The sequence below is a fragment of the Zygotorulaspora mrakii genome, chromosome 6 (genome assembly GCF_013402915.1).
Source record: "Zygotorulaspora mrakii chromosome 6, complete sequence".
Classification (NCBI taxonomy): domain Eukaryota; kingdom Fungi; phylum Ascomycota; class Saccharomycetes; order Saccharomycetales; family Saccharomycetaceae; genus Zygotorulaspora; species Zygotorulaspora mrakii.
In genome coordinates, this window is record NC_050724.1 from 1,101,050 (window position 1) to 1,127,380 (window position 26,331).

The window sequence follows — 26,331 nt, forward strand, 5'->3', positions numbered from 1 at the left end:
GATAAAAGAAAGAACCTGCAAACAACAAGCCAAGAGTGCCACAATAAGCTGCCTGCCAGCTGGACCTAAAAAGTCATCCACACACTGCTTCAATCCATCTACCGCACTATCGCGAACCGATGTTTCTATTCTACGCTGAGGCATCCCAGAAAACGTGACATTCACGTGCCAAGTACTTCATATCAGCACTCAGATATGCCCATTATCAGGTAAGGAAACGCAGAACCAACGCAGTTGCACGCATCGGTGTGCTTGAAGGGTCCAAGATGCTGCTAGATTCAAAGTCATTCAGCTTATACTTGACCGACAAACGCTGCACGTGATTATATAAGTCCATCAGATCGGAGTTAAATTTTTTTTCACAATTTCTGACTTCTCAGGATTCGCTTGCACGTTGAGTATCGCAGCGATTGCAGCAGTTTTCACTTTTTTGTATGCACTTGTGACGAAGTCTGGAAATGTAGTCTCTGGTCATCGGAGATTTGATGAAGTTCATTTATCAAATCAATTTGCAATACTAATTGATTTATATGGTTCGGATTATTTTCGATTGGGTTTTTATCTTCTTGGTCTGTTGGCCTCTTAATCTCTTGGAGTCTCGAAATAATTCTCCATCTTGGTACATATTATTGTAGTCTTTCGTTGTGGAAGGTGGTCAGAGTGAATTAGCGTTTGTTAGGGTCGAAAATAAGGCAGCAGCCCAAACATCATCAATGTCTGTTAGTGCGGTTAAACCAGGCTCTACCATACTGGCTTCAAAGATTTCGAAGGAGTATGTGGATGAGATCACAAAAAAAGTTCATGACATGAAGGATATACGCCCAGATGGACCACTTTTGGTTGGTTTCTTGGCCAATGACGATCCAGCAGCGGAGATGTACGCAACGTGGACCAAGAAAACAAGTGAGTCTATGGGATTTCGCTACGAGTTGAGAAGGGTGGAAGAGAAGGACTTCCTGGAAGAAGCCATAATAGAGGCCAATAGAGATGATTCCGTAGACGGGATTATGGTTTACTATCCGGTGTTTGGCAATGCACAGGATCAGTACTTGCAGCAAGTCGTATCGAGGGAAAAAGATGTTGAAGGATTGAACCATGTTTATTACCAGAATATGTACCACAATGTGAGATATCTGGACGAGAATAAGCAGCAAAAGTCTATTCTACCCTGCACGCCGTTAGCCATTGTGAAGATCTTGGAATCGCTGCAGATTTACAACCGTCTGTTGCCGGAGGGGAATAGACTATACGGTAAGAAATGTGTGGTGGTAAATAGATCTGAGATTGTAGGCAGACCTTTAGCAGCTCTATTGGCCAACGATGGTGCCATAGTTTATTCCATTGATGTGAACAATATCCAAAAGTTCACACGTGGTGAAGGATTGAAATTTATCAAGCATCATGTGGAGGATTTGGGTGATTACACAGAGGAGCTCATGAAAGAATGCTGCTCGGATGCTGATGTTATCGTAACAGGTGTACCTTCAGCAAAGTATAAGTTCCCAACTGAGTACATTAAAGAAGGTGCAGCTTGTATCAATTTTTCGTCAGAAAAGAACTTTGACGATAGTGTGAAGACCAAGGCATCACTCTATGTGCCAATGACGGGTAAAGTCACCATTTCTATGCTTTTGAGAAACATGTTAAGGCTGATTGACAATAGTGAGAAACTTAAAAAAGGTACTCAATAATAAGCTATTATACTCGACAAAATTCTTGACGTAAGTTACAGGAAAAAGAGATTCCTTTTTTATACATTTATAAGTACACATTTTAAGCATTGATTGTAATTTGTCTTCAACCGCGATCTTCAACTGATTCGCAGAAAAAAGAATGCCTATTTTTTTTGTCTCTTGGAAGGAGGTTCTGCAACTTCTATGTCAGTAGCGGTGACAAAGTCTTCACCATAGGTATCGTCTGCTGCATCCTCGCCAGTTTGATTTATGTCCTCCTCCTCATCATTCATGTATTCTTCCATTTCAGCACCATCATCTGTAATTTGGTCGAATTTTGATTTTAGACCTTTTAGTTTTCTTGTTTGTAGTTTATTCAATTCCTGCTTACCCATGTGAATTGTACCGAATTTATCACCCATGGAATCCACCTCAACATTCTTTGCAGTCTTGAATTCCAGATTTTTAGCCTTCTTCAATGCTTCTTTCTCCATTTCTGGAGAAGCTGACTGAATTCTGCCAATTTTGAAATCCAAACGAGGGCCCGTCTCTTCCAATTCGACTCTTGGCAATTTACGACCACCCTGTTCACTTCTGTAAGTCTTTAATTTGTAAACTCTGAATAAAACGTTTGGTAATGGCTCACCATCTTGAAAATCACCTTGCACAGTTAAGGACAGTACATATTGGAGTCCTGCAACATCTTGAAGATCTGTTACACTTCCTCTGAAAAAATCTAGGAAAAGCGACTTGACATGCTTGTAAACTGGATGAGTATCAAATGCACTACCTTGAAATGAAAACATGGGTTTGACACCAAGGGCGAAAGTTTTTTTTTTGAAATCTGACAAAAGCTTGAAGTTTTCAACAACGAGCAACTCGATAATGTCATATATTCTGTAACCAAACGTACGGATGAATGTTAAGTTATTCTTACGTTTTTTCGAACTGGTAGACAAAACCATCAGCGAACAATCGTTCTTTTCGCTAAAAAATTCCAGCGGAGATGCATCCTCAAATGGATGAACGTTGTTCTTTCTCTCAAATCTTTTGATGTCTGGCTTCTTCATTGCACTTAGATCTACCATAATATCATGCAAAGCCTTGTTAGATGTCTGACCTGGAATGAAAATCGCCTGTTTGACATTTTCCACCAACTTAGGCTCTCTCTCTTTCAGTGCTCTCTTGGCTCTAGCATTTTTTGGTTTAACTGTCCTAATCATGTTGCGTATATGAAACTATCAAAGTTCTAGTTTGCTCCTCAGTTATTACGTAGGATTACAGTGCTCTATGCGATGAGCATCTCTTTGATATATGATGAGCTTACTTTTCACCAAAATTTTCAGCCGTTTTTCGCGATCTGGTGAATGTCATTCACATTAAAATAAAACAATAATATATGTTTTCCAGGCATACATCAAAGATCACTTAAAGAAGGTTCAAACGTAGGTTGGGAGCCGCAATTGAATTTCCATCTCGTAAAGAACATATCATTAAAATTATATGAGTACGGAGCGTCCACTCTTCCAATTGAGGAAGGAGTTGAATGGCAAGGGCACATCCACTGATACAGAAATCAGCGTTGACCATTGTTCCCTCTCAAATGAGAGCAATACCAGTGAATACATGAACTCTGCACTGGAGGACTCGGAATGTGGTACTAATACCCCTGGGACCTACAACAACTCCAGGATCTTAACGGAAAACGAGAAATTTGTTGTGAAGAAATTGTCGCCTGAACTTTCCATGCTGACAAGCGATGAAGATGCAGAATTGTTTGAGGGACTACTCGATACTCACTGCAGTAAAGCTCTGATCAATGATACCAATTATTTGTACATTTGGGACTATCAATCCTCTCAGAAAGAGGTCGATTTTCATAAGATTCCGTTGCATGAAGAATATGCCGTTCTTAACACCCCTCCAAAGTGTCTGTTTACGTGGCCAGCTGCGATGGATGATTCCACGCAGATGTTTTTGGATGGCGCTGCTGGATCTGCAGGAGGTGTTTGCATAATACATAGAAAGAACAGTCAGTTCATTTATTTCGAAGATATTGCTTCCGTTAACAATCTGCATTCGCAATTAGCCAAGAGCAAAGCAAATGCTATTGACATGAAATTAAAAGCTGATGAAACAGTAACAAATGCGGTAAACTGCGAACCTGCTGGTATAGTGGTCGCGACAAGCTTAGGAAGACTTCTTTTTATCACTCTAAGAGATTCCACAGGTAAATTAAAGGTACAATTGAAGCAACAGTTGCTGAAATCACAGAGAGGTTTTTTCTTTCATGGGTTCAATAGGTCAAAAGAAATTGTTTCGCTTAAAGTAGGCGCCATAGTTGGCAGAGGGGAAAGATTACTTCATGTTGTAACGAAAGGAGGTGATTTCGAAACATGGCAATTATCTCTCAGTATAAGCTGCTACAAAAGAGTCGAGGTTAATTTGTTTGAGCAGATTTTGGATTCTTTACAGGGTCTTTATCCATTTGCTCACGGCTCTTTGCAGATTCTAGATTCCCATCCATTGCTTCCTGATATGTCATCTGTACATCTAGTATTATCCAGCATCGCAAATGAAAAGGAAACTTATTATATTCTGAGCACCGTAATAGTTGATGAAAAGACAAGCAGTTTCACAATTTTCTCGACTTACAGGTTGAATACATATGTTGCCCCACTGAATAATAACAAGCCAAGTCTGTTCATCCCAGATTCACTTGGCGAGAGCACCAAGGCTGTTACCACCGTTTTCGTTCTATTCCCAAATGCAATTGTTCTCACTCAGGTGAGTTCTAACCTGGATTCGTCATTCCCCTTGAGGAGAAAATGGGAAGATATAATTTGCCTTCGGGAGAATATAAGAATAATCGGATCCGGTTACAGCGCTGATTCTTTGTTTATTATGACTAATAGAATGGGTGTGCTGGAAGTTACGATAAAAGAGAATACCAGTCCCGAAGATGATGGGTTAAACTTTGTTAAATCACACATAGACCAGGCTATTTATTTTTCAGATGTAGGAGCAAATCCTATCGAGTTCAATCTACCTAAAGATATATTTCTCGAATCCCAAGAAATAGAGCACGATTTATCACTATCAGCTGAGGAAATATTTTTTTCCAAAGGTAGATATATTCCACCAATGCTGAGCACTTTGACACAACATCTCAGCCTCAGAACAGGATTATATAAGCATCTCATCGAGTTTGTTATCAGGAACTTCAATTTTAGGATATCACATTACGCCAAACTGGATATTCTCGAAAAATTTGAAATATTGAACTGTTGTTTAAAGTTTTCTACTTTCTTGTACAGCTCCGCTGAGTTAAGCGACATATGGAATAAGACTGTCGCCAGTTTTTCGTTGGATTTGAGCACAGACGCACTCATGATAAGTCATATCGACAAGTTTCCTCAATTGTTCACACAGCTACTTCTCTATATCACTAAAACAGGTTCCGCCTTAAAATCTGTTGAATTCAAATCTCAAATGCTTACATTAATTGTATCATGCTTGTTTTATGCTACACTTGAAGATGGTGAAAAGACAATAAGATACCAATATTTTAAGCTAGATCCTTTAGAATTGAACAAAAAGTTGCCATGGTTTATTAGTGTTGATATATTGACTGCAATTAATGATCTGTTTTTTGATTACAAATTTTCAGTGACCCCAATATCTGGAGAAATGACGGAGCAGTTATTATCTTTAATTAAGGTCTTATACTACTCTTTCAATCAAACAAATCTATGGTTCAGTGAAGAAGCTAAACGTGAAAACCTCCCATCTTATCAAAATTTTAAGACACTTTTCAATGAGAACCATTTAAGTTGGAACCTAGCACTTTGCGAGTTGTCAGTTCAAGAGTCTTGCTTGCAAATAACAGAGTTTTACCGAGATTTCGAAGCCCTTACAGTGATTTTAGAAACTTTAGATAGGGATGAATCACAAGAGCTTTATCAACAATATTTTACGCGTTTTGGATATGAATTTGCTTCAACGGTTTTCGAATATCATATAAAACAAAATAAGCTGAAGAACTTATTTAATAGATTTCCCGAACAACATGCATTTTTGGTTCGCTTCTTTGAAAATTCTGAACAATATGGAGATGTTGCTTGGATCCAGCAAATTCTGGATGATGACTACAACAAAGCCTTTCACACGTTATGTTGCATAACTGGTGAAAACACTATAGATCAATCGTTGCAAACACGTCAATTACATTTGAGCATAGCTAAGTTGACATCTTTGGTGGCGGATGTCGCAACGGTACAGAAGGGTACTGTTGATACGATTCAAGCGGAGCTGGATATCGTGGATTCTCAAAAAGATTTAACTCTCAGGTTTGACGAAGGTAAAATCAAATTGTCCTCCAGATATCAATCGACAGAGATTAGCAAAGTTTTCGAAACTGTGACAAATCTTCTCAAAGAAGAAAAGCCTTTATCCATATACAACATTACAGAAGTGTACAGTATGCTTGACGATGCTGAAAGCTTTTACAATGCCCTCAAATTGCTGGCATTTAGCGGAGAGTCTTTTGACTTTGGCGAAAAGACACTATTGATTGCACAAATTTGGAGAAGATGTATTCTTCTACAGGAAGATTGGTCCGAGGTTTCAGACATCACCAAAACTGCGCTTTACCAGGTTTTATACAAGTATTTCGACGAGGGGTTGTACTTCTCTAATTGTCCACTGCCAAGTTATGAATTAATCGTGAGCAAAGGCTGTTTAGGTGAAGAATATTTATACAAAACCCACGAAAACCTCACCAATGACCTGAACTCCATCAAAGGGATCTTGGCACAAGATCTACAGGCAATAGAAAATCTGGGAAGAGATTTTCAAACTCGCCTTCAGTCTATAATAGGATCCGCTAACACGGCGACAGGCAATAAATGCACAGTGAACTACGAGCGTAACGTTGTCGAGCTTTGACTGGAAAATGACAAATGGCTCTCAAGGTGTCTTCTTCTATTAGTTTCGTATAGCACATAGAAAATATACAACAATGTAGCATTTTTAACCAAAATTAATACTAAATCATTTCAATTAGGTAGCTCTTCCTGATCTTCAACTCTTATTCGTACCAGTGTTTCTGGCAAAGGAGTCCGTTTATCTCTATCATCTCCCGTTTCACCCTCACCTTTCTTACGCGAGTCCCAAGTGCCCACCTCGTAGTCTGCCTCAGTATACTGGAGCAGGCTCAAACCGGCTTGCGATATTGATCTTGTTATAGAGTTCCAATTTTCCATAACGTGCGAGACCGATGCCGCATTCGACTCCATATGATTAACCTGGTGAGCCATTTCATCCAATTGCGCCTTCATCGAGTCAGTCAACCGTGTAATCTTTTTCAGAGCATTTAACTCTTGTCTCTTAAGTGCCACCTGACTCTCCAAAGACATCTGCCCAATTATACCAAACTGGTATCTGGATTGCAATACTACGATGCAACACTTTCATTTCTCACCATGTATCATCATATATTGATTGCAACTATCTACAGAAAACGTCGAGAGCGATCTATTTTGTCGCGCTTAGCCGCTTGGGCGATGAGTTATTTCAGGTAAACAAATGGTGGAAAGCTAAGGTAAACACAAAGATAGTGAAGTAAAACCATTGAGAATCCAATCAGTGCTCGCATTTCTAGAGCATACACCTGGGTAAAATAACCTGAGTAGCAAAAGATTGTTGGCTTTCTAGCCCTAGTTATGGCAAGGGCCTCGAGAAGATATGCTAAGACCAATGGAAGAAGGGCAAAGGATGCAGCAGAGAATACTACGGCTGAGAGGACTACTCCGCAGATTCAAGAATTGCAGAATATAATGGACCTGGAAAGAAGCAAAATCGAGAAGATGAAATCTGCTTATATTTCTCAGAACTGCCAATTAGCAAGAGCAAATTCATCTCTGATGATGAAATTCAGTGACTTGGAGGCAAGAATCAGTGACTTGGTTCAAGAAAATGTGGCCCTGCGATCCAACAAGTCGAAAATTGAACTGGACTACAGAAAGAGACTCAAAAATCAGCTCCAGGTTCTAGAGGAAGGTATTTCACACAGGTTTGAAGAGATTTTCCACATGTTTGAGCGGATCAGAGAGAAGGAAAAGTTATCTCAGACATCCGATTCAAGCCATCTGACAGATTCGACGTCCGTATTGGCTACGCAAATAGCAAAGCGACGTTCATCAACTATTGGTTCGAGAACTTCAAACCATATTCATTTTGCGGAAGTGCAAAATGGTGGACATTTCATCAATACTGATAACCGCGAGTACGCAGGTTCAGATCATGATGCTGAAGCAGACGACAACCCAGTCTCTAGATTGAAAAGAAAAAGACGCAAAAGTTCGAGAAGAGAATCTATTATCATACCGACAAGTTTTAATTTCTACGATGAAACGGGATCGGATATCGAGAATCCAAATCACAAACCATTATCAGCAAATTCAATGACTGAAAAATCGCAAATTCCTGCGGAAGAACAGATACGACCGGAAGAAAATTCCTTAAGGTCTTCCGACAACGGCCCACAGGTACTTGCACAGGAAGAAACACAAAACTGTGACGCAATGGCCACATTTCAGACTGGTACTGTAGAGAGACATGTTACAGATGAAAATGGGGAAAAGCAGGATCCTATGTCCGCAGAACTGCATGAAGATGGCTCCTTCAATTTCACTAACTCAATTATAGAATACTCGATACCGGAAGAAGTGATAAACTCTAATGCAAACAATGAAGTAGATCCTCCGTCTTCTTCAAAAATTGAAGTATTTAGGGACAACGAAGACATTGAGCTACTTCTCGATAAAAAATCTCTCAGTTGTGAAACACCCGATAAAAAGAATGGCAATAAAGTGATTCCTATAAATAATGAAAACAGCGAAACTAACAAGGTTACCTTCATTCCAATGTCAAAACAAAACAAAGTAAAACACTCCATGAGACTACCGAATTCAAGATCCGAGAAAAAGATCATCGATGAGGGTATGCCTGGGACTGGTTCCCAAGGTATAGACTTAAGATCTAGAAGAACGCGGGGAAAGGCAGTAAATTATGCACTTCCTTCTTTAAGAGCCAAAATGAGACGGCCAACGGAAAAACTAGTTGACGCAACAACCTTTACAAACATTCATGATCTGCAGGTTAGCAAACGATCGAAAAGGTCAGAGAGCGATAATGACGTTGTAAGATCAGAGTCTGTCGAGACATATAGCGAATTTTTACCCAAAGCTCCTACGAATTCTCCTAATCTATCTAATATGAGGCCTGAAGTTCCAGCAGAAAGCATGAAGCCTGGGCAAGATTTGGGAAAGGAAAACCTTACAACTGTTGCATACAAGAAGATATCAAACACTGCGTTGAATCCTATACTAAGAGATATCACAAATCAACCCAATCCCAAACCATTGAAGACTAAAAAGCTATACAAGAACGCTATTATCAACGATTCGCTAGACAAAGATGAGATTGCCGCATTGGAGCAAAGCGGAGATCGTACCAGCAAAGGCGCACAGTCTCTTGAGGAAGGCTTGTCAGTATTCGATCTTATTGGATGTAATAGCTTCAAAGCGGCTCATAAAACATATAGAGCAAAAGTCAAGAAAACAAATATATATAAATAAATGGAACCTGCATTTACCCCATGTAAAGTTATATATTATTTCCAATGTTTTCATCTGCATATCTAAACATATCATACAAGAATTTCACGCTTTTTCAAACGCTCATTTGCATTTCGATTTTTTTCTGTGGATTATAGTTTATAATCTCAAAATCTTCATATTTGAAATCATCAATATTATCAACTTTTCTCTTGATTTTCAATTGAGGAAAACTTGTTGGTGTCCTCGAAATCTGCTTCTGTAACGCCTCAATATGATTTTTGTACACATGCGCATCACCCATAGTATGAATGAATTCGCCTGGCTCCATATCACAAACATGTGCAATCATCTTGGTCAACAGAGCATAGGAAGCTATATTGAAGGGAACCCCCAACCCCATGTCACAAGACCTTTGATACAGTAAACAGGAGAGTTTTGGCTTTGAACCATCTGTTGGGAAATTTACATAAAATTGACAAAACACATGGCAAGGTGGGAGAGCCATCAACGGGAAGTCAGGCGGATTCCATGCACTCATAATAATCCTACGATCATATGGGTTATTCTTCAGTTTCGATATCAAATCTTGCAGTTGGTCAAATCCCTGATTGGTGTAATCATCCTCGCAACTTTTATATTTCGCCCCAAAATGTCTCCATTGAAAACCATAAACTGGACCCAAATCCCTCTCACGTCTGTGAGTTAGTCCTAGCTTGTCAAGATACTCTCTAGAACCGTTACCTTCCCAAATCTTGACACCTTGATCCGACAATTTCTGCCCATCTGTACAACCAGAAATGAACCACAGCAATTCAAGTATTATACCCTTTGTAAATACCCTCTTGGTAGTGAACAAAGGAAAGGTGTCATTCTTCAAATTGAATCGCAGCTGCGGAGGCGCAAACAAACTTAAAGTACCGGTGCCTGTTCTATCTGGTCTAGATTCACCTTCCTCGATAATTCTTTTGCAGAGATCTAGATATTGAGATTCCTCTAAATTTCCTTCTTTTGCTGCCTGTTCACTGATCTGCTGTGCTGTCATATGTCAAGTAAGTTGGTTACCGAAGACCTGGTAAATACGATCTTAGTAGAAATTGAATATGATCAAAAAGATTTGTTCAACTCATCAGTGCTTTAAGTGAACGCGTCTTTCACACGCGTCCTGTCTAATTTACAGCATTCCGAGATTTCACTTGAAAGATATCAAGAGCAGAGAAATAAAGGACGTAGTATTGCAAGCATCGCTATAGTGAATTACTATTAGATAAGGCATTTGCGAGAAGTAAATACTATCTCATAATGACGGACCAGACGGCCCTATTTAGGAAATGTGTTCATATAGTGCAGCAGAGCATCGGAAACAATGCACTTGAGACTAATGCGAATCAGTGGACGAATAACGAAGAAGGGGAGTATTTGTTGAAGGACACATTCATAAAAGAGTCCCAAGATCTATTGAAAGTGATATTCGAGCTGCGAAAAGTACTTAAGTTGATCGAACCGCAGTATTTTAGCGATACCGATATGTCGGAGAGTGAGAAAGATGAGTTTGACACTGAATTAAGATTGCAGTTCCATAGATACGCTCAGAAATTTCGGTTGCTGCAAAATTATGAGGAGGAGCGTCAGAAATTGATTACCCAGAAATTTTTGTCGGGAGCAACATCAATGTCAAGCTTTTTCCATTCAGCGCCCAAAAATGAAAAGGTTGCGTTGTTTCATCGAACCAATAATGAGTTTAGATTAGGAGTGCTTCAGATTCTAAGTATGTGGTTGAATACTGTATCTAGCCAGTTCACGTCTATGCAGCAAAAGAGGCTTTCAGCGCAGAAAAAGTTTGACAACCTAGATTTTAATTCGGGCTTGCACTCACCATCAGAAATGACGGAAGCCAAAAGTGTTTCATCAATTTCTCAGAGTCATGTGTTGGAGAGTACTCAGGAAGAAGTGAAACGCTATGAAGAAACGATTTCGATGCTTACTCAAGAGCAGTTGCAATTACTGGAAAATGAACACGAGGACCTTCTTAATCAAAAAGACGAGCAGCTGAAGGCAGTTGGAAAGATAAACAAAACTATAGTGGATATAGTGTCTATTCAAAACGAGATATCTGCTAATTTGCAGGTGCAGTCACAAAATATAAATAACATTTTGGATCATCAAGATGATATAGAGATAAACATCAAAGAGGGCAATAAACAGTTGACTAGAGCGAAGAAAGCTGCTGGCAGGACTGCGAGAATGACCACTTATACCGCAATTATACTGGCAATAGTGATTCTTTTCTTGGATTACGTAAGTTGAATAAGTATGAAAATACGATAAGAATAACAGAAAGAAAGCATGTATGTTAAATGACTGCACCTGCTGCTATAGTTCTTCCATCTTTCCTCAGAAGGATTCTCCCGAGGCGCTTATTCTCCTTAATCTTCAAGATTGGTATATATCTTTTCCGTTCTGTCAACTCTATCTCGACAATTGCGGCTTGGTTTGAACCCAAATGTCTGACTTTTTTCTTGATTACTTTGCTGGGATCTTGCTTTTCGATAATTGAAACCAGTTTTGATACTCTAGCGGGCTGTTGACAGATACCTCTGAAAAGCATGAATGATGTGCCTGGCAATATAGGCCTATCCATTTTGAAGGTGAGAAGTTGAGTGGAGAATTCGCGCATTACGGGAACATCGTAATCAACTGCGCCCGCCAAATCTCCTGTTTCGATATCTTCCACGTGTGCATGGCGAAGTCTCAACGTAGCAAAGTCTCCCTTAACAACAATATGTGAAGATTTTGCGTCATTACCAACCAAAATTTTACTAACCACGGCGCTTTGCTCAGACGGGTAGATTGTAATGGTCTCGCCCGGTTGAATTGATCCAGATTCTACTCTTCCAGATATTATGGCTTCCTCATTCTTATTGGTGGGAATAGCTTCTAAAATGGAAAAAAGGAATGGAGAGCCGATAACTTCATTATGATAGGAGTTACTGATGTGTTGGGCCACATATTCTAACTTTTCAATCAACGTTGGCCCTTTGTACCAAGAAGCATTCTCGGGATATGCAATTTTATACACACCCTCACCAGAAAGACCACTGCAAGGTACCCAGTCAATCTGGTCTTCTTTAAAGCCAACGTCCTTGAAGAAAGTCGATAACTCATTTTTTATTTGATCGAAGCGTCCATAATACCACTCCACGGTATCCATTTTATTCATAGCAACGACGATTCGATTAACTCCCATACTTCTTGCCAATATCGTATGCTCCTTCGTTTGGCCATCCAAGTTGAATCCGGATTCAAAGGCGTCTGTGCCACAATCAACGCAAAGGAGGGCTATATCAGCTAGAGATATACCAGCGATTGCGTTTGGGACAAAATCACTATGACCTGGGGCATCAACGATAGTGAATTGTGTATTCGCGGTCTCAAAATCACTAGGACATATTGAAACAGTAACACCGCGTTCTCTTTCTTCTTGCGTTTGATCCATAACCCAGGCGAAATGGAAAGATCCCTTACCGATCCTTTCGCTTTCCTTTTTCAATTTTCTGATATGATTGTTATCAACTGCACCGACGTCATACAATAAACGCCCCATTAACGTAGACTTACCAGCATCAACATGACCCAATACAACAAAACTACAATGTGCCTTGGAAGTTTCGAGATATTTTTGAATGTCTACCGGGTTCGTGGGCTTTGTTGGAATAGAAACCCTCTTATATGAATATTTGGGAGGTCCATCGTCATTATCCAATGTTTCTGGATCGCTGTCGTGCCATTCTTCACCAGCTGAATGCTTGTTTTCGGAGATTTTCAGCCCAGAGACCATTTCATTGACTCGAGTGAGGGCCTTGTTTTGCGCATTTATTACAACATCATCTGGACTGGGCTTTTTGAAGTTAGCAGCAGCAGTTTTGGAAGTAGCTTTTCTTTTGTTAGTATTTACAAGTACGTCGGGGTAGAACACACTGAATATCTCTCCATATTTTCTCTTCTGCAGCTTTTTACATCGAGCATTCTGTTTGCATGGCACAGTTACAGCTTCTATAATTCCCAACACACTGTCACTTACTGGAATAACCGACGACGGAAAGTTTTGCTTCGACAAGAAAAATCGTATTTGGTCCCAAGAAGTCGGCAATGAAGATGAGGTTGGCGGGTCTCTCGGCGCATCGTTCACCAAGGGCTTACTTTGCGCCTTAGAAGCCACTTTTTTTATCTCTGCTTTGCTTCGCATGGCTCGTAATTTGTCGTGCAACGAACCCTTTCCATTATTTGCTGTATCGGTTCTTGCTGTGCTTGAAGGTGCAGCGCTATTTGAACCGTTAATCCTCTTTGCTTTTAGTCTATCAGAAAGAGAAAGTGGTTGCCGCATCTCCGTAGATAAACTTGAAGTGCCATTCTTCTTCAGTTTCGACAATAGCGAAATGCCTTTATTTGGGGTACTATTTGAATCATCACCCGTTTTCTCGACAAGGTGCGATGGACGTTCTGCGACCTTCATTCTTGCCAATTGCTCCAGCTTTGACATGGTGCTCGGTTCGGTTTCCAACTTCACTGAATGAAAGGTGTTAATAAAAAAGAAATATTCAGCAAACAGAAGTTTTCTCATCCCGAGACCTCGTTAACAGAATACCACAATACAACATTTCAGACAGTGAAAGCTAACGGAAGACTAAAAGCAGTCCATGCTGGTAAGTAGTGTGAAACGGATCTTTCTGGCCGAGAGGAGTGAGATATAATATTCTGTGTATATTCAGCTGACAGCTGTATTGTGAAAAAAAAAAGTGGATTGCACTTCTCGATACATACCTCTCTTGTCGTTTGTAATTTGGGGAGCGTGTGGTGCCTGGGATGCTGTTTTCTTCTTCTTCAGGGTTTTCATAAGTTCCTCCAAAGCTGCGTCCAGATCAAACTCACTGTCAAATATGGCCAGCTTAACCCCCAGGTTGTTCCAACCTTGATAGTTTTCCAATGCTTTTTTTGCTCTCGGAAACATTTCATTCATCAAGTCATATTCCTCGTCGTTCAAGTAGTCATCGAACTCGCCTTCATTTTGAAACTCGGGCATCTCATTCTCATAGTCGGCTGCATCGTCTTGAGTATAGGACGGCATCACACCTATTCTATTATATGAATTCTGCTACTCTTCTTTTCATAGAGCATTTTTCAATAAATCAACTTTTATGTTCATTTATAAACTGCAGAGCGCGAATGTTTTTTCCGGTCAGGTTGGCACGCTCCTAGCGGCAGAAATTTAAATCATATCTAAAAATTGAGTCAGACTATATGATAAAGAAAATGTAAATCACAACGTAATCTAAACCAGCTGCGACTATCCCATTTCTAATAGAGTTTACTTGTTGCTAATGAACTTAAACTTGAACTTGCTGGTTGATATTGGATTTGGAGTATTTTAGTGTAAGCATAAATACAAGACGAATACAACTTGATGTCAACGGCGACACTATCTTTACTTGATGAGGAGTCTTTTTCTGGGCTGAATCCCAAGAGCAGAACAATAAAAGCACGCACACATATATTTCGGAATGCTGTGCTATTCAATGTACTGCCGTCAAATGTAATCAGCGACACGTCGAGCTGTGAATACTGCAGACTTTTCAGTGGTGAAGTTTACGTCGAAGAATTTCTGAATATTCATGAGAGTGGTAGTGTTGACCAGGTACCGTCATACAAGCTTAGATTTGGTTGGAAGTATAGTTCGAATGAGTTTTTTTGCCAAACGGAGAAAATTGATAACATTCACAAGTTGAACGAGGTGATAACCAAGTGGTCGGTTTGGCATAGGATTATGATGCAGTGCTCCGGAAACCGATACGTTCTGTTAGAGCTGCAGTTCGACGATATGGAAGAGGATAGGCGCTTTCGGGACCTTGTATTTAGGATAAGCGATGAATTTGAAATTCTTGCAGAGTTAATGTGGGATTAAGTGTAATAGTATTATAGAGGTAGTAGCGGAGAAGTAGTTTTCACCCGATATGTGTATAAATAGAAAATTTAATCATAGAGTATTAGTCTAAAGACATTGAATTGAATAACGTGTAGCTTTGTATTTATTTATTTACATTTCTAGCGAGTTTCATTTAGGCTCTATACCAAAACTCTTTCCTCTTCTTTCTGTCATCTCTAGCAATGGCACGTTTTTCATGCCACTTTAATTTGATCTGTTGTAACCTATCATTCATCTCCAGCTTCCGTTTTTTTGATGCGTCTGACACTATTGATATGAATAGTGGCGACACATTGAACTGTTTTGCTAACGCTTTTCTGGTATATTTTTCTGGATCCTCACTTCTCAATGCTTTTATGGTTTCGATATCTGACGGTCTCAAATGATACTGTTTGCCATCGGGATTCATGGTACTTCTGCTCGTGAGCACTGGTGGAGCATGCTCTCCGCTGAGTTTGTCATTGCTGTTAAGGTTTTTGATAAACTCTTTTCTTGAATCGCCTTTTGGCAGAAATGATGCTGGGAATGTTTCAATATTGATAGACCCTGAACTAGATGATTGTGCTGGGCTATAATACATTGCAGATGGAATCTTGGCCTTGATATACCCTTTGTAGTTGGATGCAGAGCTCTTGGTATTATAAATGGAAGGTAACCCACGCAATTCGGGAATCTTCTTAGAGTTATCGATGAACCTTGAGACCCCTTTCAGGCTGCGATGTGTGCCATGAAAATTTCTAACAAAGACCTGCATTGTCCCCAATTATCAAATGTCTCAGCAACCGATCTAGGAACTTTAATGGCTATCGTTTTTGAGACTGCACGGTTATTCATAGATGTCTCATTGATTTTTCATATTTTAAATTTCATGCCTTTTCTTCAATGCGGGAAAACAATGAATTAATCTCATCACAGCAAACGGTCGTACAAGTTAGATCCATCCATACTCACAGACAACCACAGCCTAGGGGCACCACATTGGTACCAGTAGATTATAGATCTATGGTGAAGCATGGTAGAAGATGCTGGTGATATTTTGAGGTGGATTCAGGAACATTTTGCCGAGGCAGTGACGGAACAGCTAGTGGCAACATTGAGAAGGCTCTATAAAAATAATAAAGATAATTTACCAGGATTCATCGAGGGCTGTAATGCATTTGGAAAATTGCGAGGACAAGATGATTTCATTCGTCGGCTTTTTGAGAGGCTAGCTGGTGCTGAAAAAGGATCTTTAAGTGAGGAACATGTGGTGAAATCCGAGCCAGCGAGGAAGAAAAGGCTCGGTGAAATGAGTTCTCGAGTTCCCTTAAACTACGACAGTGATGACAACGACGACGATACTGTTGATAATTACCCAAAGGAGACACCAGTAAATGTCAAATCCAAATTTAGAATGAAGGAAGTGAAGAACGATGGAGAGATGCCCAGGATGAAATTTAAGAAGATAAAAAAAGAGGTTGCGAATAAATTGAAGGAGTACTCTTCAACTGATGGAAGATTGTCTATTTCAAACGGCAAACCGTCCAACAGATCCAACTCACCATCTATAGTTCACGCTCAAGTACCGGAGCTACAATCTTTTTACATGAGCATTTCGCAAGAACCCGAGAATAATGACGATGGCACTGTCGCGAACAGTAGCGAATCCGACGTTCCAGAGGAAGAACAATTAAGTGAAGATCGCGGTTGGTACAATTGTGATGACGATTATGGGAACCCTGTCTTGGATGATTCAGTTAAAACAAAGGAATTAGATTTCACGCCAGCTAATCAGACTTACATGCGAAATAAGGAAAAAGCTACTGATGCAAATGATTCTTATACAGAAATTCAGGTGTATGCGTTACCAATGAGTAGGAGAAAAGAGCTTATACCACGGTTTCTGCAGCAATACATCGAGACGCGTGGAATCTCCAATGCTACTTTGATTGGTTCCTTTTTGCAATCATCACGGGATGGTTTCACAAGTCCTTTCAAAAATCCTGATGGTGTTTTTGCAATAAACGCAAGGAAAGGCAGCAAGCTCGTCGCGATAAGAAGATTAGCCAGGGATCAAAGTAAAAGTTCCAGACAAACAGCCGAGGTTGCAGGTACCGCTGTCGGAAACGTGTTAGGAATTAAGGAGGATAAGACTGAAAATCCAATAGCAGTGGAAATCGATGCAAAAAGTGATAAAATTGAGTTAACAAGAGCCGATATCGAGCTGTCCAGAAGGAAGCTACCTTCGTATGCAGCAAAATCCGCATTGCTACAGTTGATTAGAGATAACCAAATAATGGTGATAATTGGAGAGACAGGTTCCGGTAAAACGACACAGTTGGCTCAGTATATTTATGAAGCTGGAATTTGTGCAGGCGGTCAGCTGATCGGATGCACTCAACCTCGAAGAGTGGCGGCAATATCTGTTGCAAAACGAGTTGCATTGGAAATGGACGCGGAGTTGGGACAAGAAGTTGGATATGCTATAAGGTTTGAAGATGAAACATCAGAAAAAACAAAGATTAAATTCATGACTGATGGTATTCTACTCCGAGAAGCTCTTTTGGATGAAACTCTGGAAAAATATGGTTGCATTGTAATAGATGAAGCTCATGAGCGCTCTTTGAACACAGACATTGTATTGGGAATGCTGAAAAGACTGCTATCGCGGAGAAGGGATCTTAAAGTTATCATTACTTCGGCAACAATGAATGCAGCTAAGTTTTCAAAGTTTTTTGGCTCAGCACCTCTTTTTACTATACCGGGAAGAACTTATCCAAAAAAGTTGATTTATTCTAAAAGCCCTGTCGAGGACTACGTAGAAGCGGCTGTAATGCAGACAGTTAGCATTCATGTGTCTACCGAGATTGATAGCGGAGATATTCTAATCTTCATGACAGGCCAAGAAGATATTGAAGCAACGTTTGATGCTATCAAGGAAAGACTAGCAGAAGTATACTCCAGAAACTCTTCTATCTCTACTTTCAACGATATAGATAACGTCGAAATATTCACCATATACTCCGCTCTACCAGGAGATATTCAAAATCGAATATTTGAGAGTTTGCCAAGCGGAAAGAGAAAAATAGTTATTGCCACTAATATTGCTGAAACGTCCCTTACAATTGATGGTATTAGATATGTTATTGACCCCGGATATGCTAAAATGAAGATTTATAATTCAAGGATTGGTCTTGATAGTTTAACAGTGTGTCCGATCGCACGAGCAAACGCGGATCAACGTTCTGGGAGGGCTAGCCGTACGTCGCCCGGTACAACCTATAGACTATATCCGGAAAGTACTGTCGAAGAGGATATGTTTGCGCAAACCATTCCAGAAATTCAGCGGACAAACCTCTCAAACACGGTACTTCTACTTAAAACTTTGGGAATCGACGATATAATGGAGTTTCCGTTTATAGATGCACCTCCATTGCAAACATTTTTGTCATCTCTTTACGAGCTGTTCTTTATTGGCGCCTTAGATGCCAGTGGAAAATTGACATCTTTAGGTGTTGCAATGTCGAGATTTCCGCTTCAACCATCTTTGAGTAAAATATTGCTCATTGCTTCCCAAAACGGCTGCAGTGAAGAGATGCTTACCATCGTTTCAATGCTATCAGTTCCCCAGGTTTTCTATAGGCCAAAAGAGAGGATGAGAGAGTCTGATTTATCTAGACGTCGATTTTTTGTTGCTGAATCAGACCATCTTACACTCTTAAATGTTTATTCACAGTGGAAGTGTAACAAGTACTCACACAGATGGTGTAACAAATACTTTTTGCATTATAAATCATTGCAAAGAGCAAGAGAAATTCGAGAACAGTTGAAGAAAATCATGGCCAAGAATAGGATCAAACTGGTATCGGCAGGGCCAGATTGGAGTATCATAAGAAAATGTATTTGCTCGGGATTTGCTCAACAATGTGCTAAGAGATCTGGTTTGAGTAAATATGTTCACTTGAAGACGGGAATGGATATACAGCTTCATCCCACAAGTGCATTATACGGGATGGGTGACCTTCCATCATACATCATATACCATGAGCTTTTAATGACAAAGACAGAGTATGCATGTTGCGTAACTGCTGTGGATCCTTTTTGGTTAATGGAATACGGAGCACTGCTCTACGATATTAAGAGAGTAGCTTATGTCAACGACTCGCAGAGGATCACTCAAGTAGATGTTCAATCTGGAAATCTTCCGCAAAAGGAAGATGAACTCGAGCACAGGCTGAAGAGATGTATTGCTGAAAAGACCCGTTTAATTCAGACTTTGAAACTACAGCAAGACTCGAAAGATATCATTCCCAAAAGCGAAATTAGTACCTCAAATAAAAAGAAGCAAAGACACACAGCACATATTGGATTGAAGAGAAAACGGCCTTTTTGAAGAGTATATGTACAAGTTTATGATGATAAATAGCTAACGAGTGTTAACCAGGTTTATATGCGACTTAGAGTAAATTGTGGATCAGCAAATCCGAAAACGGAATTTTTTAATCCCTGGTAGTAACTGTTGTACATACTGCAATCGGATTGCTCATAGATTTCGCGGGCCTTCCCTAACCATTTTGTCATGTTTTCAATTCGTCTTTCACTTGCTGGGTGTGTGCTCAGGAATTCGAAATTACTGGCACCTCTTGCCTGTTGTTTCTCAAATTCCTCCATCCTTCTCCAGAGTCTCACCGATTCGTCAGGATTGAAGCAGGCCCTGGACATGATCATGAGTCCAATATAGTCGGCCTCGGTTTCCATTTGTCTAGATGCTGGCATTCTGAGGAACCCGTCTAAAAGTAGACCGTTGAATGCGTTGGCTCCCGTCAGTGTATACATGAAGGCGCTTAGCATAACGCAAAAAGGCGCTTTTGATAAGTTTTCACTTGTATGTCTCGCCAACTGATGTGCGAACTCATGCGACAATACGGTGGCCAAACCATCATCATTTTGGCATATTCCCAACATACTAACAAACACGAACACTTTACCACCTGGTAATACGAAAGCATTGGGTGGCGCACTTGGGTCGTTGACAACATGTATTTTCCAGTTTACTCCTTCGAGCATAGTTTTATCAACAGATGGATCTTTGTAGGCAGCATCGACAATTCTTTCGAAAACTCTCGCCACTCTTTGGGTAACTGAGTGACTTTCCGGTAATATAGAGTTGCCTGTCTGTCCCAGAATTGATTTATAAGAATAATCTCCAACAAGCGTCTCAATTGGACGAGGGAGCCAGATAAACCTTGTTCTGCCACTAACTGGCGCTTCATCCAAGTTAGATATGTAAAACAAAGATCCTCCACCAAGTAAAATAGCTAAATATTTTCTTGAAGATGCATCGTAAAGGTAATCTTTAAAGGTTTTGTCTTGATTACCATTGAACCTCCTATATCTAGTTCCGGAATAAAGCCTTGCTAGCAACACGGGGTTCGACTTAAAAACGTTGCGACCAAGAAAGTTCCTTTTCAACGAGATTCTGATCATATTTGGAACTCTTTTGGTTGCCAGATGACACTATCCTTGTTACGAGAGGTGTCTTGTGAGCCTGACAGATAACTTCTCCGGGTAGATACGCATAAAATTGGCTCGTCATCTTCACTTAAGTGACAAAGCAAATACAAAGAGATTCTCTATTAAGATTAAATGAGAGATGGCGAAGGCTGAATTTGGCTCGGCTAAATATCTTAGCAATCAAATGAAGGCCAGAGGCCTTCAAAAGCTTCGTTTTTATTGTCAAGTGTGCGAGAAGCAATGTCGAGATGAAAACGGTTTTAAGTCACATATAAGGTCGCCATCACATTTGAGAAAGATAAGTCAATTATCGGAAGCCAGCATTGATGAATATACAAGAGGTTTTGAATCAGATTTTCTTAAACTGCTTAAAATAAGCCATGGGGAGAAGAAAATACGAGCTAATAAATTTTACAGTCAATTCATACAGGACAAGAACCATATACATATGAATGCCACTAGATTTACATCCTTAACAAAATTTGTGCAGCATTTAAGTAAAGAGGGAAAGATTAGGCTACATGGATCTGAAGATGTTCCTGAGGAAGATATGGATGTGGAACAGCTGTCAATATCTTACGTCGATAATTCTAAAGAAAATTTACAGAGGAAGGAAGCGCTACATGAACTTGAAATCAATGAGACCTCAGAGCAAGAGATTAATGCCAAACTTCTACAAAGACAAATAGAGACCTGTCTGAAGGATGCTATGGAGGAGGAAAAAAATCACGAAGTTCCAATTAATGCCTCTAATTCATATAACGAGCATAAGGATAAAGTCAAAATAGACCTTAAAGCCAGCATAAAATCCCAGAGGGTAGCGAAAAAGAGATCTAAACCCAAGAAAAAGAGTCTATTTAATTAACGAAATACATAAACAAACTTTAACACTAGATATCAAAAGATGCATCAAAAGCAGCATTCTGGTTTGAGTCTGCATTTAACTGTTGATCACGTCTTTGCAGTTCTGCATATTTCCTTTGTGTTTTGAAATATAGGATCCATGCTGTTATTGTTAGAATTGCCATCGTAGCAAGAATACTTAGCAAGTTTAGAATCTTCGAACTTGCCGACTTTGTTTCGCCAATATTTTTGATTCTTGAACCAATGAACAGGTAAATGAGCAATTTTGGCGTGACGATGAATTGAGCAATGGCAAAATTCTTAATAGATAGGCCATAAATAGCGGCCATTGCACCGTTCGTTAATGAATAAGGAAATGGACATAACCTCAACAGCGCCAATATCCAAAAACTGTTGTTCTCCCTCAACAGCGAAGAGAAAGCCTCAAATCTTCGATTTGAATGCACCAATGATTCAGCTCGGGAGTGTAATACTGTCTTGAAAGTAGCAAAAGATGCAATTGAACCGGCGACTGCACCGACCGCCAGTATCAACCAGCCTTGAAACGACATTTCATAGATCAGCCCCGTTATAGTGCCCAACAAGGAAAAGCCAATCAATGGTGGAAACGCTACCACGAAGATCAGCGCAACAAGAACAAAGGAGGTGCGTTTTTCATCTTTCAGTTCATTCGAGGTCTCCACAATCCTGTGGAGAATCCGGTCGTGGAATACTAAGAGCGTAATCCCTGCAATCAACAGGCAAGTGCCCGCGAAGTACGCCAGGTACCTCTGCCACCACGGCAATCCGTTGTACTGTTGCACCAGCTTGCGGGACATTTTCTGTAGACTGTGGCCCAGCCTTTGTCTGGGCGTCAAATTGTAAACATCCAGGAAGTCATCGTCGTCGTCACGGTCGCCGAGGTCGTTCGTGTTGCTTTCGTTACCAAAATCTCCAAGAAACGAGTCCTCGAACAAATCACCCTCTCGAAAACTCATCTTCCTCGCTTTCCTTGCACCTCTTTGCCGTCTTAGTGCTCCAAAGCAGCGATCACGCCACTTTTGAAGTGAACCTCAACATCGTAACACAGCCTATCACCGCCTGCCCCTAAACTGAACCGCCTCTTGAACAAAGAAAACTGTGACAGAAGCGATACAAGCCAAGATAGCGACCGCACACGACGTGAAACACCTACAAGGACTACAGCTATTTCTATGAGTAAGCTCCGACAACTACGAGTGAAACTAGCGTGAGACCGCGTGAGACCGCGTAAGACTGCGCAGACTACAAGTGAACTTGTGGCAGAAACGTCCTGTTCCTCAACCACCTTCCACGGTCCAACTTCAGCAGACAGATGCTGACATCTATCGGCCAGTACGCCAGTCCATTATCTAGTTTGACCTTCGCTCTCGATTTTGGCCTTTTACTTTTCTAATTTCTTGTACCTGTTGATAGTTTGCTATTACGAATAGAAACGCCTAGAAGAACGCGGAGAGATGGAGTTAAGGGCATTCGATCATCGAGAACAGGTTACAGGAGAATCGGGTTTTGGTCAGATATAAAAGGAGCGTATATTCGATCAATTGGAGTTGTCTCAGTTCTGTTCAAGAGAAGTTCTCAAAGAGAGCAAGTATATCTACAAGTACAAGTGTCACCAAGGGAATACTATCAAATGTCTACTATTGCATCAGGAATACCAATCCCTCAAGCTAAACCGGAGCTTGCGGAGAACGTAATGGACCTGTTCTCATTGAAGGGCAAAGTTGCATCGGTGACAGGTGCCTCGGGCGGTATTGGCTATGAAGTGGCAGTGGGGTTTGCTCAGGCCGGTGCGGATGTGGCAATGTGGTACAACTCCAATCCCGCGATTGAGAAAGAGGTCGAGGGGCTGTCGAAGAAGTACGGCGTCACGGTCAAGGCATACCAGTGCTCGCTGACTGATGGAGAGCAGGTCTCAAAGACAATCCAACAGATCGAGAGCGATTTCGGGAAAATCGATATAATGGTGGCTAACGCCGGTGTGGCATGGGCATACGGACCACTGCTGGATCTCGCCGAAGAGGACTCGGAGAAGTGCGACTATGAATGGAAACGAATGATGGACATCGATGTGAACAGCGTGTACTACGTCGCCAAGAACGTTGGCAGTGTGTTCAAGAAGCAGGGATTCGGGTCATTTGTCATCACAGCGTCAATGTCTGGTCACATTGCCAATGTCCCGAAGTTACAAGTAGCGTATAACACAGCAAAAGCCGCCTTGATTCACATGGGCAGATCGCTGGCGTTGGAGTGGGCGGGGTTTGCTCGTGTCAACACCGTTTCACCCGGTTACGTTGAAACTCCGTTGACAGCATCCCGTGCCCCGGAACTGAAGCAGCAATGGCGTACTCTTGTTCCAATGGGACGTCTGGCTTATCCCAAGGAAATGGTTGGTGCCTACCTCTACCTAGCTTCTGATGCTGCGACCTACACAACCGGTACTGACATAATCGTTGATGGTGGCTACTGCTGTGCCTAAACAATCGTCACTCTCATCCTCATTTTCCAGGCAGTTTATAAAACATCTATAAAAACAAAAGCATTATGAAATATTCCAACCACATATCTGCTGCTATGATCACACTCAGACATATCATAGTTCAGTTCTTGCCATTTTTTTTTTGTAGCTCTAAATCACACATTTGTTTCACTTCGTCGAGTATTATACGATTGCTTAGTTTCATGAAAAATTTCATCGATGAGATGAGTTAAGCCAAGTTCAGGATGGCTACTTCAAAAACAAACAGTAACAGAAAGCAATTGTGGTTTATCTAGAACTTATCGATAATGCCCGCTAAGCCTCGAAGTCATGTTAAATTCAGTGAAGAAATTGCCTCCGATCCTGCACACGTGAAGGTTCAGACAGTTCAAAGCACGGAACATAGTAGTGACGATGAAAGTGATGAAAGTGAGGATGATGCACCTGAAGAAGAGGGTGTGTCAAACGGAAAGCTTATGGTAGAGAAGGAAATACTTAAACGTGAAGAGCTCTTAAAGGCAGAGCAAAAACAGCTCAAGGAGCAGAGAAGAAAAAACGATGCCTTTTATAAAAGTCAGCAACAGTCGAAGAAGGGGAGGACCAGTGAGATACGGAATAACGACACACTTGATGAGCTTCCTGAGGAAATTTTCAATAAACTGGAAGATGATAACAAGCTTTGTCGTCAAGAAGCTTCGTCAAAACATATCAATTTCAATGAAGAAGACTACATACCCGAAATCAAAAAGCAACTAAGTGATAAAAAAAAATTGACGTTGAAAAAATTGAGAGCTACTTCTGCTAAGAAGGGACCTGTGTCTGTTAAAGTTTTGTCGTCCACACAACTATTGTCGTCGATGGCACCAAAGAGGGAAGCTTCGATTATGGGGACAAAGGAGAAATGGCTAAGAAGAAAGGCACTGAAAAGGAGGTAAATTTTTGGACAAAAAGAACCTACTGTATTCGTCATTAATAAATAATAAACACCCCCCTCTCGCATTTTTACATAGGAAATAGAAGATCCATTTGTATAGTATACCCTTTCAGGATCAATCCTCAGTTATCACAAATGAAATAATCACCGGGATCAGCACGCCAAGCGACACATAGATCAGCTCATGATAAGTTGCTCTTTTTTTCAATTGGGCATTATTCATATTTGGCGGTGGAGTGAGCGGTGCAACGTTCTCAAATTCAACATTGGAGTTTTGGGATTTATTACTAGAATCTTCTCTAGGATTATTGTTCACTAAAACAAAGTTACTCCCCTCACGATAGAATCCATTTTCTATAGTATCATCAGTCTCGCTCTGATTGGATGATTCATCAGTCGTAAAGGCTGTAAAAGAGGCGTAAAGAAGACTACCACCACTCATAAGCAATAAGTTCCCGCCGATCCAATCCATTGTGTCAGATTGTTTCAAATTGAACGCAGATACAACAACATAACCTAGAGGTGTTGAAAGAGCAAACGCAAATAGGTTCGACATAATTTCCCATTTTGGCAAGTGTTGTTTTGATATCATCACACTTGTTAGTGACAGAACGGCCGGTATCTTATGCACCACTATGGCTATCAGAACAATTATTAAGAGAGACTCATTATTTACCGTAGTACCTAGTGCAATACCATCTGATAAACCATGCACTACCAATGCAAAGACAACGTTATTTTGCAGAATAGACATTGCAACCTGCTTTGGGTTTCGAAGCAGGTCTCTAAAGGTATCAATTTCAAACGTGATATTATTTTGAATTGCGTTAGTAGTAGCAGAACGACGATTTACCATTATTTGGACACTTTGATCCAAGATATAAACCACCATAACACCAATCAGGAGGTTTAAACCAACGTTACCATTGTGCTCTAAGCATGCCCGTACTCCCTCCGGTATAACTAACATGAATGAAGTTCCCAGTAGCATACCCACGCCAAATCGCGATAAGATATCGATGTATGAGGCTCTATTGGAAATGCCATGGTTCAAGCAGTATAGAGGTATTATTCCAATGGCAAACGTAGCACAGAGGAGGAGACCTGCTAAAAGTAATACTGTACCAATACCTACTGACATTTCTTACCTAAACTATCAGCCCACACTGAAAGCAAGCTCAGCAACAGAGTAATATAAAAATTCCTACTCTTTTTCTGAAAGTGATTTAAGGTACAACAATTTGAGATAAATTCAAAGACGCGCTTATGAG

General features: G+C 40.5%; 17 protein-coding genes across 17 annotated transcripts; 9 read left to right on the forward strand and 8 right to left on the reverse strand.

The window, feature by feature from the left end:
- Positions 1-713: 713 nt before the first annotated feature.
- MTD1 (methylenetetrahydrofolate dehydrogenase (NAD(+))) lies at positions 714-1,691 on the forward strand (the record flags this gene model as incomplete). Its single annotated transcript, XM_037289890.1, has 1 exon — positions 714-1,691. The coding sequence occupies one exon, from the start codon at positions 714-716 to the stop codon at positions 1,689-1,691; it is 978 nt and encodes a 325-aa protein (XP_037145785.1).
- Positions 1,692-1,837: 146 nt separating this feature from the next.
- On the reverse strand, positions 1,838-2,896 carry RPF2 (rRNA-binding ribosome biosynthesis protein RPF2; the record flags this gene model as incomplete). The annotated part of the gene is made up of 1 exon (XM_037289891.1): positions 1,838-2,896. The coding sequence occupies one exon, from the start codon at positions 2,894-2,896 to the stop codon at positions 1,838-1,840; it is 1,059 nt and encodes a 352-aa protein (XP_037145786.1).
- A 280-nt stretch (positions 2,897-3,176) lies between these two features.
- NUP133 (Nup133p) lies at positions 3,177-6,620 on the forward strand (the record flags this gene model as incomplete). The annotated part of the gene is made up of 1 exon (XM_037289892.1): positions 3,177-6,620. The coding sequence occupies one exon, from the start codon at positions 3,177-3,179 to the stop codon at positions 6,618-6,620; it is 3,444 nt and encodes a 1,147-aa protein (XP_037145787.1).
- Positions 6,621-6,730: 110 nt separating this feature from the next.
- On the reverse strand, positions 6,731-7,090 carry DAD2 (Dad2p; the record flags this gene model as incomplete). The annotated part of the gene is made up of 1 exon (XM_037289893.1): positions 6,731-7,090. The coding sequence occupies one exon, from the start codon at positions 7,088-7,090 to the stop codon at positions 6,731-6,733; it is 360 nt and encodes a 119-aa protein (XP_037145788.1).
- Positions 7,091-7,396: 306 nt separating this feature from the next.
- Positions 7,397-9,313, forward strand: SGO1 (Sgo1p; the record flags this gene model as incomplete). The annotated part of the gene is made up of 1 exon (XM_037289894.1): positions 7,397-9,313. One exon carries the CDS (start codon positions 7,397-7,399, stop codon positions 9,311-9,313), a length of 1,917 nt encoding a protein of 638 aa, XP_037145789.1.
- Positions 9,314-9,407: 94 nt separating this feature from the next.
- CDC21 (thymidylate synthase) lies at positions 9,408-10,337 on the reverse strand (the record flags this gene model as incomplete). The annotated part of the gene is made up of 1 exon (XM_037289895.1): positions 9,408-10,337. One exon carries the CDS (start codon positions 10,335-10,337, stop codon positions 9,408-9,410), a length of 930 nt encoding a protein of 309 aa, XP_037145790.1.
- Positions 10,338-10,594: 257 nt separating this feature from the next.
- UFE1 (Ufe1p) lies at positions 10,595-11,599 on the forward strand (the record flags this gene model as incomplete). The annotated part of the gene is made up of 1 exon (XM_037289896.1): positions 10,595-11,599. The coding sequence occupies one exon, from the start codon at positions 10,595-10,597 to the stop codon at positions 11,597-11,599; it is 1,005 nt and encodes a 334-aa protein (XP_037145791.1).
- Positions 11,600-11,645: 46 nt separating this feature from the next.
- HG535_0F05790 (uncharacterized protein) lies at positions 11,646-13,913 on the reverse strand (the record flags this gene model as incomplete). The annotated part of the gene is made up of 1 exon (XM_037289897.1): positions 11,646-13,913. One exon carries the CDS (start codon positions 13,911-13,913, stop codon positions 11,646-11,648), a length of 2,268 nt encoding a protein of 755 aa, XP_037145792.1.
- Positions 13,914-14,753: 840 nt separating this feature from the next.
- Positions 14,754-15,251, forward strand: HG535_0F05800 (uncharacterized protein; the record flags this gene model as incomplete). The annotated part of the gene is made up of 1 exon (XM_037289898.1): positions 14,754-15,251. The coding sequence occupies one exon, from the start codon at positions 14,754-14,756 to the stop codon at positions 15,249-15,251; it is 498 nt and encodes a 165-aa protein (XP_037145793.1).
- Positions 15,252-15,405: 154 nt separating this feature from the next.
- On the reverse strand, positions 15,406-16,026 carry MRPL20 (mitochondrial 54S ribosomal protein mL58; the record flags this gene model as incomplete). The annotated part of the gene is made up of 1 exon (XM_037289899.1): positions 15,406-16,026. The coding sequence occupies one exon, from the start codon at positions 16,024-16,026 to the stop codon at positions 15,406-15,408; it is 621 nt and encodes a 206-aa protein (XP_037145794.1).
- Positions 16,027-16,284: 258 nt separating this feature from the next.
- PRP16 (DEAH-box RNA helicase PRP16) lies at positions 16,285-19,644 on the forward strand (the record flags this gene model as incomplete). Its single annotated transcript, XM_037289900.1, has 1 exon — positions 16,285-19,644. One exon carries the CDS (start codon positions 16,285-16,287, stop codon positions 19,642-19,644), a length of 3,360 nt encoding a protein of 1,119 aa, XP_037145795.1.
- A 53-nt stretch (positions 19,645-19,697) lies between these two features.
- Positions 19,698-20,738, reverse strand: OMA1 (metalloendopeptidase; the record flags this gene model as incomplete). The annotated part of the gene is made up of 1 exon (XM_037289901.1): positions 19,698-20,738. One exon carries the CDS (start codon positions 20,736-20,738, stop codon positions 19,698-19,700), a length of 1,041 nt encoding a protein of 346 aa, XP_037145796.1.
- A 166-nt stretch (positions 20,739-20,904) lies between these two features.
- Positions 20,905-21,630, forward strand: RTS2 (Rts2p; the record flags this gene model as incomplete). The annotated part of the gene is made up of 1 exon (XM_037289902.1): positions 20,905-21,630. One exon carries the CDS (start codon positions 20,905-20,907, stop codon positions 21,628-21,630), a length of 726 nt encoding a protein of 241 aa, XP_037145797.1.
- Positions 21,631-21,655: 25 nt separating this feature from the next.
- Positions 21,656-22,606, reverse strand: TVP38 (Tvp38p; the record flags this gene model as incomplete). The annotated part of the gene is made up of 1 exon (XM_037289903.1): positions 21,656-22,606. One exon carries the CDS (start codon positions 22,604-22,606, stop codon positions 21,656-21,658), a length of 951 nt encoding a protein of 316 aa, XP_037145798.1.
- A 674-nt stretch (positions 22,607-23,280) lies between these two features.
- HG535_0F05860 (SDR family oxidoreductase) lies at positions 23,281-24,126 on the forward strand (the record flags this gene model as incomplete). The annotated part of the gene is made up of 1 exon (XM_037289904.1): positions 23,281-24,126. One exon carries the CDS (start codon positions 23,281-23,283, stop codon positions 24,124-24,126), a length of 846 nt encoding a protein of 281 aa, XP_037145799.1.
- Positions 24,127-24,434: 308 nt separating this feature from the next.
- BUD21 (Bud21p) lies at positions 24,435-25,061 on the forward strand (the record flags this gene model as incomplete). Its single annotated transcript, XM_037289905.1, has 1 exon — positions 24,435-25,061. The coding sequence occupies one exon, from the start codon at positions 24,435-24,437 to the stop codon at positions 25,059-25,061; it is 627 nt and encodes a 208-aa protein (XP_037145800.1).
- Positions 25,062-25,175: 114 nt separating this feature from the next.
- ATX2 (Mn(2+) transporter ATX2) lies at positions 25,176-26,201 on the reverse strand (the record flags this gene model as incomplete). Its single annotated transcript, XM_037289906.1, has 1 exon — positions 25,176-26,201. One exon carries the CDS (start codon positions 26,199-26,201, stop codon positions 25,176-25,178), a length of 1,026 nt encoding a protein of 341 aa, XP_037145801.1.
- Between the last annotated feature and the right edge of the window lie 130 nt (positions 26,202-26,331).